This window comes from Eptatretus burgeri, chromosome 3 (genome assembly GCF_056783735.1).
Source record: "Eptatretus burgeri isolate ZD-2024b chromosome 3, Ebu_testis_v1, whole genome shotgun sequence".
NCBI lineage: Eukaryota > Metazoa > Chordata > Myxini > Myxiniformes > Myxinidae > Eptatretus > Eptatretus burgeri.
In genome coordinates, this window is record NC_140963.1 from 72,379,102 (window position 1) to 72,393,103 (window position 14,002).

At 49.8% G+C, this 14,002-nt stretch overlaps 1 protein-coding gene across 1 annotated transcript in view; it reads left to right on the top strand.

The window, feature by feature from the left end:
- Positions 1-465: 465 nt before the first annotated feature.
- The window catches only part of CCT5 (chaperonin containing TCP1 subunit 5), a 41,710-nt gene continuing 28,173 nt past the window's right edge, over positions 466-14,002 (top strand). Inside the window, exons 1-4 of the mRNA XM_085873954.1 lie at positions 466-700; positions 1,066-1,126; positions 7,203-7,367; positions 11,752-11,950. Coding sequence (XP_085730080.1) covers positions 596-700; positions 1,066-1,126; positions 7,203-7,367; positions 11,752-11,950 — 530 coding nt within the window. The 5' untranslated portion in view covers positions 466-595. The remainder of the gene's footprint in view (positions 701-1,065; positions 1,127-7,202; positions 7,368-11,751; positions 11,951-14,002) is intronic.

Here is a 14,002-nt window from a genome sequence, read left to right on the forward strand (position 1 = left end):
TGATGACAGGCAGAGTCAACCCCACCTGGTATTAATTCAATGTCCGACAGGGGCTCAAACTCAAAAGGTTCCAAGCGTCCCAAGCCAGCCACCCGAACCATTAATCCAACACCAGGTTTTCCAATACCTTAAGGCCAGTGAAGTAAAAAGCTAAAGATCGAACCGTTATATATGGTATTTGTAGGAGTGCTGAGGTAAAAATGGGACACAAAAGACGACGCTTTTCTTTCCTGTTATATTTTCTTTCCTGTTATATTTTCTTTCATAACTTTCACACGTCTCTCGTATTGTTTGCAGTGCAGGCACATCAATTAGTGCGGTGTATGATCGCGGGCTCATGGTTTCTACTACCGTCGGAATAAGATTGCGATCATAAAACAGTTTTCCTTGCAGTGTTAATTAAATATCTCAATGAACGTTTACGAAACTCAAAAGCAGATTATAAGGGATTTGTTTGATCGTTAAGCAATTCACCCTGTGACCCGGATGTGATTGGCTGTGAAGCTTCGCGAACCTTCCGTGCTGCGGGGTCCGTTCGCTCTCTTTGCGGATCCGTCGCCATCTGCGTCTCTCCGCAGGGTGTTCGACAACAAATATGTCTCAGGTCGGACAGTTGGTGTTCGATGAATATGGAAAACCATTTATTATCCTCAAGGACCAAGACAAGAAGACGCGATTGACTGGGATTGAGGCATTGAAGGTACATTCGATAATTCGACAGAATGAAGCGAGAGCTCGCTGTGTGTGCTCGATCTCCCCATCACATGAAAACCTTATTATGAAGATATTTTATTTTTGTCATTTTGATAATGTTACGGATTGTGGAATTTTATGTGAAAAGTGACCCGCAAATGGAGGATTTCCCGCGGTGAGAGCTCGTGCTGTGGGACATGGACATGGCCTCTTCATGTGAAATGGATGACACTGGAAGACTGTTCTGTTTGCTTGTGCTTTGAGCCGCAATCTGCTGGACTGAGAGTGTTGGTGACACGTCGTGTTGTTTAAACCTTTCAATCGACGGTTGCAACTAAATTCCTTTGTCTCAATTGTTTCTGTGTCCTGCAGTCTCACATCATGGCAGCCAGAGCCGTGTCCTCCACCATGAAGTCATCTTTGGGACCCAAAGGTAGTGATGCAACTGGTGCTGAAAAGTTACAAATAACACATCACACTTCATTCAATTTCGCCACAATATTTTTCTTATCGAGGAATGTCTCATTGCCTGCTCCACGATTCCTTTCCACCCCCTCTCCCCCCTTCCAGCCGCTCCCCTCCCCTTCGAGCCGCTCCCCCTTCCAGCCGCCTCCCCCTTCCAGCCGCTCTCCCCCTTCCAGCCGCTCTCCCCCCCTTCCAGCCGCTCTCCCCCCTTCCAGCCGCTCTCCCCCTTCCAGCCGCTCTCCACCCCCCTTCCAGCCGCTCTCCCACCCCTTCCAGCCGCTCTCCCCCCTTCCAGCCGCTCTCCACCCCCTTCCAGCCGCTCTCCCCCTTCCAGCCGCTCTCCCCCCTTCCAGCCGCTCTCCCCCCTTCCAGCCGCTCTCCCCCTTCCAGCCGCTCTCCCCCTTCCAGCCGCTCTCCCCCCTTCCAGCCGCTCTCCCCCCTTTCAGCCGCTCTCCCCCTTTCAGCCGCTCTCCCCCTTTCAGCCGCTCTCCCCCCTTCCAGCCGCTCTCCCCCCTTCCAGCCGCTCTCCCCTTCCAGCCGCTCTCCCCCCTTCCAGCCGCTCTCTCCCCTTCCAGCCGCTCTCCCCCCTTCCAGCCGCTCTCCCCCCTTCCAGCCGCTCTCCCCCCTTCCAGCCGCTCTCCCCCTTCCAGCCGCTCTCCCCCCTTCCAGCCGCTCTCCCCCTTCCAGCCGCTCTCCCCCTTCCAGCCGCTCTCCCCCTTCCAGCCGCTCTCCCCCCTTCCAGCCGCTTCTCCCCCTTCCAGCCGCTCTCCCCCTTCCAGCCGCTCTCCCCCCCTTCCAGCCGCTCTCCCCCCTTCCAGCCGCTCTCCCCCTTCCAGCCGCTCTCCCCCCCTTCCAGCCGCTTCTCCCCCTTCCAGCCGCTCTCCCCCCTTCCAGCCGCTCTCCCCCCTTCCAGCCGCTCTCCCCCTTCCAGCCGCTCTCCCCCCTTCCAGCCGCTCTCTCCCCCTTCCAGCCGCTCTCCCCCCTTCCAGCCGCTCTCCCCTTCCAGCCGCTCTCCCCCTTCCAGCCGCTTCTCCCCCTTCCAGCCGCTCTCCCCCCTTCCAGCCGCTTCTCCCCCTTCCAGCCGCTCTCCCCCCTCCAGCCGCTCTCCCGCCTCCAGCCGCCCTCTCCCCCGTCCCGCCCACACTCGCTCTGTCCCGTCCCGCCCCCGCCCGCTCTCCCCCGCCCGCTCTCCCCGTCCCGTCCCGCACCCGCCGGCTCTCCCCGTCCCGCCCCGCCGGCTCTCCCCCGTCCCGCCCCGCCGGCTCTCCCCCGCCGGCTCTCCCCCGCCGGCTCTCCCCCGCCGGCTCTCCCCCGCCCGCTCTCCCCGTCCCGTCCCGCCCCGCCCGCTCTCCCCCGTCCCATCCCGCTCCCCTTCCAGCCGCTCTCCCCCCTTCCAGCCGCTCTCCCCCTTCCAGCCGCTCTCCCCTTCCAGCCGCTCTCCCCCTTCCAGCCGCTCTCCCCTTCCAGCCGCTCTCCACCCCCTTCCAGCCGCTTCTCCCCCCTTCCAGCCGCTCTCCCCCTTCCAGCCGCTCTCCACCCCCCTTCCAGCCGCTCTCCCCCTTCCAGCCGCTCTCCCCCTTCCAGCCGCTCTCCCCCCTTCCAGCCGCTCTCCCCCCTTCCAGCCGCTCTCCCCCCTTTCAGCCGCTCTCCCCCCCTTCCAGCCGCTCTCCCCCTTCCAGCCGCTCTCCCCCTTCCAGCCGCTTCTCCCCCCTTTCCAGCCGCTCTCCCCCTTTCAGCCGCTCTCCCCTTTCAGCCGCTCTCCCTTTCAGCCGCTCTCCCCTTCCAGCCGCTCTCCCTTCCAGCCGCTCTCCCCCTTCCAGCCGCTCTCCCCCCTTCCAGCCGCTCTCCCCCTTCCAGCCGCTCTCCCCCTTCCAGCCGCTCTCCCCCTTCCAGCCGCTCTCCCCCTTCCAGCCGCTCTCCCCCTTCCAGCCGCTCTCCCCCCCTTCCAGCCGCTCTCCCCCCTTCCAGCCGCTCTCCCCCTTCCAGCCGCTCTCCCCCCTTCCAGCCGCTCTCCCCCTTCCAGCCGCTTCTCCCCCTTCCAGCCGCTCTCCCCCTTCCAGCCGCTCTCCCCCTTCCAGCCGCTCTCCCCCTTCCAGCCGCTCTCCCCCCTTCCAGCCGCTCTCCCCCTTCCAGCCGCTCTCCCCCCCTTCCAGCCGCTCTCCCCCTTCCAGCCGCTCTCCCCTTCCAGCCGCTCTCCCCCTTCCAGCCGCTCTCCCCTTCCAGCCGCTCTCCCCCTTCCAGCCGCTCTCCCCCTTCCAGCCGCTCTCCCCCTTCCAGCCGCTCTCCCCCTTCCAGCCGCTCTCCCCCCTTCCAGCCGCTCTCCCCCTTCCAGCCGCTCTCCCCCCTTCCAGCCGCTCTCCCCCTTCCAGCCGCTCTCCCCCTTCCAGCCGCTCTCCCTTCCAGCCGCTCTCCCCCCTTCCAGCCGCTCTCCCCCTTCCAGCCGCTCTCCCCCTTCCAGCCGCTCTCCCCCCTTCCAGCCGCTCTCCCCCCTCCAGCCGCTCTCCCCGCCTCCAGCCGCCCCTCTCCCCCGTCCCGCCCACACTCGCTCTGTCCCGTCCCGCCCCCGCCCGCTCTCCCCCGCCCGCTCTCCCCCGTCCCGTCCCGCACCCGCCGGCTCTCCCCCGTCCCGCCCCGCCGGCTCTCCCCCGTCCCGCCCCGCCGGCTCTCCCCCGCCGGCTCTCCCCCGCCGGCTCTCCCCCGCCGGCTCTCCCCCGCCGGCTCTCCCCCGCCCGCTCTCCCCCGTCCCGTCCCGCCCCGCCCGCTCTCCCCCGTCCCATCCCGCTCTCCCCCGTCCCGTCCCACCCCGCCCGCTCTCCCCCGTCCCGTCCCGCCCCGCCCGCTCTCCCCCGTTCCGCCCCGCCCCGCCCGCTCTCCCCGTCCCGTCCCGCCCCCGCCCGCTCTCCCCCGTCCCGCCCCGCCCCCGCCCGCTCTCCCCCGTCCCGCCCTGCCCCCGCCCGCTCTCCCCCGTCCCACCCCCGCCCGCTCTCCCCGGCTGTCTTTGGAGGTCAACTTTTAAATGTGGTTTGCTGATAACTAGTGCATGCCCGTAAGTGGGGGAAAAAAAAGAAGTAGAAGAATTGTGACGTCAATTGTCATGTCATAGCACCGTGTCCTGTCATTGGTTTGGTAAATAATTGGACATTACTTGGGAGCCACTTATCCGATTAATATCAAACCTTGAAAAGGCACATCCACAGGGCCCCAGCAATATACCTGGCAAGTTTCAATTAGATCGGACCAGAGGTTGTCGAGAAACAGCGGTCACAGACAGACACTCGCAGATTGCTGGAATTATAGATAGATGAGACCCAGGAGTTTGAGTGACTGAACTTCCTCAAGGGTATCGTTGAGTAGTAGATAGGGGTTGCCAGACGGTCCTTTCGGAGAGAGTGAGAGTGTTCGATTTGTCAGGAGTGAAAGACATATTCCAAGTGCTTGACCAGCTTGTCTTATTATTATTTTCAAGGTCTGAAGAGAGGGAAGAGGCTGCAGCCAGCCTGTCTGAAGGACAAGGGATGTCACAGGAGAGGGTGGAATCATCAGCCAATAGATAAAGAGGATTTTCCCGAGAGTCAGAGAGATCATTGATGGAAATCAGGAATATGACGGCGCCCAGAAAACTACCTTGGGGCACTCCATCCTTGACAGGGAGAGGAAATGAAAGGATTTCATTGAGTGCCACATGTTGGCTACAAGAGTAGTGGAAGTCAGTCTGCCATGTGTGGAGTTGGCCTTGGATGCCATAGCCAGAGAGTTTGGAGAGTAAGGTGGGATGTCAGACTGTATCAAAAGCATGAGATATGTCCAGAGGAAGGTCTGATTTTACGTCTGACATTGAGGGCCTTCTTCATTGTTGGACATGCTGCTTCTACTCACCCAAGGTGGAATGACCTGGTCAGAAAGCAAATCGGTGATCTGAGATGAGGTTGGAGAGAAGGAAAGCTTTCATATCAGTTGCGATGATGGATTCCATGACCTTGCTGATGATTGGAAGTAAGCTGATAGATTATTTTTTGCACCTTTCTATGTAATGCTGTGATGTTGTTAGATTTCCAAGCAGATGGAAGATGACTGGGTGAAAAGGGCAGAGAGTGCTGGCCGGTCCAGTAGCAGATTCAAAGGTTGAAAGAAACTTCTCCACATTCTCCGAAGGTGCAAATGACACAGTCCAGGAGCAGTTGGAAACGACAGGGAAGTACCAAGAGTGAGGGGTTGGGGAAACCAGATTTGGATTTAGCCTTCTCACGAGCAAAGTCTGTTGTGCCATTAAGAGATGGAGGGGGAGCATCACCAGTCACCAGAGACAGACTTAACAAGGCACCACCAGGTTTTAGAGGAGGGAGACCAGTTTGAAAGTTAATTTTTGAGGTTGAAAAGATTTTCTGGCTCTCGTGAGAGTGTATACACTCGTTTCGGACCCGGACTTATTATTATTTTTTGAATGCACTGAGATTGCCTTCGGATGGATTTGCCTTCCAGGACGAGAAGGCAAGTTGTTTTAGATTAACTGCCTCACCACTGGATTTAGTCTACCATGGGTGGAACTAAGGGTAGGATAATTGAAGACGAGCTGGGATTAATCTCTTCATGAGAGGGGGCAGGTTTCTGTGGAAGAATTCCCAGGCTGAGTTGACATCAGAGGCAGTAGATATGGGAGACCGGTTCTGAAAAGAAATGGCAACTTGTCCCTGCCAATATGCTCGAGTGAAATGCCAGACGTGCTGGCATTGAGGCACCTTCTGAGAATAGCCAGATATGTTGATTTTTCACAAGCATATTATCAGATGAACCAAATGGAAAAGAGGAAGAGCAGGAGACATTTGTTTGAAAGTTAGTCATCACGAAGTCCAGGAGTGAGGATTTGGCATTGGGAGAAATCAGGATTGGAGAGTTCACAAATCGAGTCAGTCCCATGGAGTGACAGAAGTCCTTTGCTGAAGTGAATTGGTTGGTGAGAGGTACCCACACCCAACCAAGTTGCATGGTGACAGTTGAAATTGCCACATATGAGGAAGGGAGATTGGGGTTGAGTGGTTAAAAGTTTGTCGATGTTGTCTGAGAGAGGCGGAGATGGAGTCGTTACTGTTAAGACTGTACAGCGTACAACTGAACAAGAGGTGGGAGTGGAAGGGGTAGTTGTAGCTGGAGGTACTCCTGGAGATTGTGAGGTGTAAGATCAGTACAAGGTCAGTGAGAAATTGAGTTGTTGATGTAAAGTGCAACTTCATTTCCGGGGCGTCGTTCAGGCCTATCTAACCGGGGAGAGACACTAATGAGTCGGGGATATCCTGTGGGAGGAAGGATTCTGTGAAACAGATGTCTGGTTTATCCGGAGGTGGGGTGTGGGAGCAAATCAGAAGCAAAGAAATTCACTCGAAATGAGAATCGTTGTGGAGTGAAATATAGTTTATCTTTTTTTTGGTTTGTTTGTTTTGATTTTTTTTGAAACGAGGAGAGGAAATAGTTTTGAGGATGGTGTTGAGGAAAAGCAAGATACAATAGGACAGCTCGGACACTTTTTATCTGATGTAAAGCCTTGAAGAAGAAGAAGAAGAAGAAGAAGAAGAAGCCGTGACAAAAAGAAGCTTTGATGAAATGAATAGCACAAAACAAGAAACTAATTAACATGAACTATTGCACGGGATAAAACCAACAACACTCCGACAAATGACACAACACAAAACATGACGAATCCGGTTCCGAAAACTTGGCTTTCGTGAGATGGCAGCTGCAGATTTGACCAACACATGGTAAAATCCCCCCAATTTTTTGAGTCTTCGTTCAGGCATATCAGAGTTTGAGTCATTGGTGTGCAGACTTTGAAATGAGCAACAGACCTGTTTGTTTACCGGCTTCTTTTGAAAAAAATATACAACAAAAAAAAACCAACTTTAAATTACTTGTAGAAGCAGTTAATGGAGACTAACTCAGAGTGCAGATTATTTTCATAACTTTGTGATTGTTTTCTAAGAGTTTGTTTGATGCTCTTGTATCATCTTGAATGGAGTTGTAATTGGCTTTGTGGGTCGTATTCATGCCATTAGGTTTGGATAAGATGATGGTGAGCCAAGATGGAGATGTAACGGTGACAAATGATGGAGCCACCATCCTCGGCATGATGGATGTGGAGCATCAAGTGGCCAAACTCATGGTGGAGCTGTCAAAGTCACAGGATGATGAAATAGGAGATGGTACCACCGGCGTTGTTGGTAAGGCTCTCTCGTTGCTTGTTTTTGTATCGCCGTACAAGTTTCACATCGAGAGAACAAGTTGGTTTTGTTATTGTCATGTTCGAGCTGATATGGATTCTTCATCGATATTACTCTGAAGAGATGCACAGATGTGCTGGAGTCGAAAGTAGAATAAATAAATAAATCACAATCACATGTGGAAGATGAAAAAAATCAAATAATCTTCCACGGCACCTCTGGGTGGTGTATTTTGCCATCAGAGTGACAAATGTCAGGAATAATAAAAGGAAAACATAATTTCAAACCGAAGGTGGGAATGATGTGGAAACCGGATTCATGAGATGTCTCGCGAAACTAAATTAATCCTGATTATGATGTCCATCAATCATTAGAAAAGAAGTATGCATACGTGGCAGTCTGTACATCATCCTAAAATATGACGTGCCATCCTTCCTTCCATTCCGTGTAAGTACTGCTTCATCAGGATGAAGATCACTGCACTGAGAAAACTGTTTGTCTATCATCTGTCCACGAGACAACGACTTGGCTGATCTCCACGGAATGTTTTTGCTTTGCATCAGGGGCGCAAAATGATTCCTCCTTCAGTACCCAGGGGCACGGTTGAATTGCAATTTTCACCTTTGCATGTTTACTGACCCCCAGTGTGACCACTCCTTGGCTTTTTCATAAGATCTTGGTGGCTATTCGTTGTTCACCTTGCCGTCTTGGTTTTCTATCGGTTTTCTTGGCATATAGGTTTTCTATTATCATCGCTTTTCCGAAACCTTGTGAATTCTTGGCTTTTTTTCATTGGCTCACCTTGGCATTTATTAAAATGAGGAGTGGTCGCATTGCTGACCCCGTCAGAGGGGGTATTACTTACTGTGGGCAAAAAATGAATTTACTCTCCTCACCCACCCGACCACCCCCCTCCCCCTCCCGAGGCACCCACAGAGGAAATGCATGTTTCTAGTTTATATAAACACAGCAGAAATTTTTGTTATTTTTGGCAATCTCACCTGTATTTTTATGATTTTTTTTTTTCAAAAGATGCACATGTGTGATCACCAGCATTTTGTTTTTGCCAGCGATCATATTTTCAGGGATTTTTTTTTTTCACCGACTTTTCAACAGCGCGTTGACTTTCAAATCAAATTTTTGAATCTGAGACGTAGACTGAATTTTATTCACTATTTATTGCCTGCGATTGAGATTTACAGCAACACCTGTTTTAACTACTTCTCGTAATTACACTTTGGGAATCGAGCCTGTGGAGAATCGCGCACACACAATCGGACAATATGGTGAATATTTGATTTCTCACTAAACCTGATCAATCGTAACTCCCTTTTTTTCCCCCTGCAATTTACTACATTCTATTTTTTCCCCACCGTTTCAAGTCACCGATTCCGTGAATTTTGTCCATTTTCTATGATCACAGAAACTACTCATTCCAAATGACTGCATTGCCCAAAACATGGATGTGGTTTGTTTCCTGAGAAACCTTACCAGTTTGCTCCAGTGTTTTAATTGTGTAAAATTGTCTTGTGCATTGCAATGGACTTTTATGCCCTTTAACATGAGCTGTGACTGTCATGACGTAGAATCTTCCAAGATCAAGTCAACTGTGATTGTATGTGTGAGGGTGTGTTGGGACCATTATCTCTCATCATTTGGTGAACTGAGTTGAATGAATCTGCAGTGCAATATTCCTACTGAAATACAGTGTGTTTCTCTGTTCCAGGAAGGATAATTATTATTATTTATTTTTTTATTCCCCTCCTCCCCCCACCCGATATCCCTATACCAGTAGATCGGTGTTAAAAAAAAGTAAAAATGAAATTTTTTTCCTTAGGTTCCAAAAATTCACAATGGCCCATTACGTATTCATATATGACGTACACATCATTGACACACGGGGCTTTTTTTGCCCCATCATGAGAAGGTTTGCCCTGGTGTTGGCTTGATGATTAAGGTGATGGGCTTGGGATCCTCGGATCCTGAGTTCAAATCCCCCTCTGCTGTTGAATTAATACCAGGTGGGGTTGACTGTCTGTCATCCTTCCAAGGTCGGCAAAATGAGTGTCAGCTTGCTGGTATCCTGTCGGAGTGGCGACCCATCCAGGATTGTGCCCAATAGCCAAGGAGACTGCTTCTAAGGCTGCACAGAGTGTGGTCCCAATTGATGGATGGATGCGAAGGTTATTTTGCTTCCAACTTCAACTTGTTTTAAAAATGATTTTGTTTTAAAGCAAGATCAGAATTTGTAACCTGCACAGTATGCATCATCATTACAGATCGCTGTGCCGATGTGACTATACCGGTATGACGACCGTGGATCACCCTGTCGGGAATGAGCACAGGCTTTCAAAAGCACACCTGATTCATCTAAAATAACCAATTGGCAATTTCTTTAAAAGCAGCCACAAGGGCAAACAAAAACGTGATTGCTTGTACGAAGCTTGGGTGGTGTTGGTGAAAAGTTAAAACCTAGTGTAATAACTTCCTGGTACGTCTTGACGTTATACGTTCCACTGTTCCTGGTGTAGCTGAGACACGGATTGCATTCAAGGTTTTTAAATCATAAACTGTATTTAAAGATTGTACAAATCTTTCTTCGATTTGATGGGTTTTTGGGGGTGCTTCGGGGTGGGGGGGATTGTTTTTTCCCATTTTTTTCTTTTTCGGTATACCAGTATATTCAGAATTCCAATGCCGGTTATATTGTTGAAGATACGGCAGCGCTTAACAGCACTGCCGTCTCAGGGGTTATATCGCCGGCCAGTTAGGCACAGGTCTCGGGTCACGCGCCCAAGATCACGATACCAAAGTACCCCTGTGCCTTGCCAGTTGGGGATGTACACCCCGGCTACAGACTGGGTTTGATCAGAGACCGAGCGAAGTCTGCCGCAGTCCGTAGCCAGTTTGGTTTTAAATACAAATCGAGCGATTGTTCCTCAGCACGACACAAATAAATTCAGGGCAGCAAATTTCGTATGAATCAGCCAGGTTTATTGGGAAAACATCGGACAACACGACACAAGCAAAGCATTCGCGATAATGTTATCATTCATCTATAACCTGCTCTTATCTAGGGAGCTATGGATATGGGTTTCGAAGGGAGCCCTAGCAAAATAAGCCTTAGGCCTGGACAACATGCATACAAGACACGGAGTACTTGGTGGTGCCTCATGGACGAGAGGAAAGGTGTCGAAGGCATGAATGCGGCTCGTGACGAGCCGTTGTTGCCGGATTCGAGCACCCAGCCCGATCATGCAGCGTCGCAAGATGGCGGCGACGTACTCCTATCGGCACAGCTCACGCATGCAGCCTCGGTGCCTCCAGCCTCTGTGAGATTGACGGCACAAGAGAAAGATCTGGTGTGTGTTCAAGCTGGTTTTTCACAAGGTCCAGTATGCGAATCCAGGCCTGGCCTGTACACCAGATTAGGCCAAATCTGGGTGTTGGACTCTGCAGGTGGATCGATGGGATGAAAAGACGTGGTCGAGCTGTGCAGGCAGTAAGTACAGTCAGAGGCTTTGTGGTTCGACTCAGGATGAACCTGGGGATGACCCACATGCTGGATCCATGGCCAAGAAGGAACAGCTCATCAAGTCACTCCTCATAAAGCAGATGACAGACAGGACAAAGCAGTTCCTCTTGCCTTTTGGGGCAGGCTTTTCGGACCACCTCCGGGGACACGTGATTGGAGTTTGCAGCAGCTCTCCGCGAATGGGTTGCTGGCACGTCTTGTTGACTGGTTCGGAGGGGGCAAGGAAAAAGAAGGCGCCTCTCGGTACACTACCACTGTATGAACACTGGACTGCCTGCTACACCTTCCGACACACATTTAACGTCCGATTACCAAACAACCTGGCTAAACATGCACTTAAGGGGGGATCTGGGTTAATCCTATATTTAATAACCCACTAAGGCCCATTTCCGCAACAATATCGATATAACTGGTATATGGATACATTGCCAGACCCTACATTGACACAAATAAGTGTATAAACTTATGAAAATTCTACTTTATTAATATGACCATGTAACTAAACTCTCCTTCATATCTCCCAATATGTTAAATGTAATTTCGCCATTTATATAATTTTTAAGCAATCGATTGATATGTATCTTTAAAAAGCTGGAATATTATCTCTGCTGCCGAAGGTGGATGGAGGTTATGTTTTCACCCCTGTCTGCGTGTTACTTGCTGAAATACTTAAGCCAAGTATGTTGGTTTGTAGCATCTGTTTGTCACACTTTTTGTCCACAGTTTCAAAGTGATTGTTCATTGATGGCCAAAGACCTTGTGGAATAAATAACGTGATGAAATATGGTTGTCATGGTTGCATTATCTATTTTGAGGTATTTGAAATAACTTGTGTTTTGTGTTGTTCAGTGTTGGCTGGTGCTCTTTTGGAGGAAGCGGAACAGCTGCTGGACCGTGGGATCCACCCAATACGCATTGCAGATGGTTATGAACAGGCTGCTCATGTTGCCATCAAGCACCTAGATTCCATCGCTGACTCATTTCCAGTGGACCCTAATAATCTAGAGCCCCTCATCCAGACTGCAATGACAACGCTTGGTTCCAAAATGTAAGCCTTTGCCTTGGTTTGTACAACTTGTCATGAACTCATTCATGATGCCACCTTATTGTGTATGGCATGAGGAAGTGGCTCACCTTGTGTTTTGCTTCCAAGACATGCAGTGCCGATAAGTCCACAACCCCTTTCAAAATGTTCACCTTTTGTTGCCTTGTAGCCTGGAATTAAATTGCATCAAATCAGAATTTTTCTATCTGTATTTACACATCGTAACCCACAAATTTCACAAAATTAATTTAAAATACTACACAAACATATCTTGGTTGGATAAGTGTCTCCACACCCCTGAGTTCAGACCTGTGAAAGCTATTACAGCTGTGAGTCTGTTGGGATAGGTCTTCACCAACTTTGCACACCTTGATTGAGCAATATTTGCCCATTCTTCTGTACAAAACCGTTCTAGCTCAGTCAGGTTGCGTCGGGAGCTTTGGAGGACAGCAATCTTCAAGTGATGCCACAGATTTTCGATTGGGTTTACATGGGTGAAACTCCTTCAGTATTTTACGGAAATCCGTAGTTTTTGTAAAGACCCATGCAGAGCTTTTCGTATGTTCATCAGCAGAAAGGTATGCCGTGATTGTAGTCTATTTAGGTGCTATTCTGATATGCTTATTTGTTTATTAACCCATTTCATCTGGAGAGGGTGAAATGCTTATGCAATAATGCATCATGGCCATTATTATGTAAATTACTCCCATGGTATTTTTTTATTATTCGGCTAACCCCCGCTTTAGCGGGGAAAATGGCCTTTAAGTGCGCGCGTGTGTGTGTGTGTGTGTGTGTGTGTGTGTGTGTGTGTGTGTGTGTGTGTGTGTGTGTGTGTGTGTGTGTGTGTGTGTGTGTGTGTGTGTGTGTGTGTGTGTGTGTGTGTTTTTTATTAACCTCCGCCATCGAAGATGGATGGATGGAGGTTACTGTTTTCACCCCTTTCTGTTTGTTTGTGAACAGTATTATGGAAAAACTCCTCGACGGATTTCGATGAAACTTGGTGGGGGGGGGGGGGGTTAGGTCTGGTCCAAGGATCATGCCATTCGATTTCGGACTTGGTCCAAAATCCAAGATGGCCGCTATGGCGGCCATTTTGAAAAAAATATTTGATTTTTTTTTGCATTTCTACATGTTTTAAGTGATTTCCAACCCCCCCCCAAAAAAAAATTGTTAGAGAAAAAAAGTTTTTTGCAACTTTTTTTTCAACAAAATTTCAATTTTTTTTTGCATTTCTCCATGTTATAAGTGATTTCCAACAAAAAACATGCCAAAATTATAATTGCGGCTGATTTTGGAACTTCAGGTGGATATACCCACGTAAAATCAATTTCTGTCTCGAGGATTATGACGAATGAATTGAGTATGTAAAAGTTAAAAGGGAAAGTTGCAAACTATAACTCTGTGAGCACCGTTGACGTCAAATTGAATGAATAGGATATCAGGTTCACTTGAGTGACCTAGCAGTATTGGCGGCGGAGGTTTTGCACTCTACCGAGTGCTCCCCCTCTATGAGCTGTTTTTTTGTGGAAGCTACGTGGGTACAAAAGCTTGCAAGTGCTTTACCGTGATTAGATTCTGCCAGGCAGCATTTCGTGTGTGTACGTCGGTGTTACGTATACACCTTTCCTCGCCGGCAGATTCGTCTGAATTGGTTATCACATTGGAATGGCATTTATGTTCGTTTACATCATGAGTGTTTGTTAACATTTTATTTGTTACATTGATGGCATAGTACAAATTACCTCTGCCACCAAGGGTGAAGGTGGTTATGTTTTCACCCCATTGTCTGTTTGTTTGTTTGGCTGTGTACATGGTATTTCAAAAAGTTGTTGATGGATCCAGATGAAATTTGGTGGACAGGTTCGCTGTGTGACAAGGACGAAATGATAGATTTTGATGAAGATAGGATCTGACTACGAGAATTTTAAAGTGATTCTTCACCATTGAGAAATGGGGCCAAAAACAATATAGTACTGTATAGCACGATATTTCAAAAATGGATCGGGCCCAATGTGTTCTTGTGGATCAGGCATTACATGGCGGAGGTATGTGCTC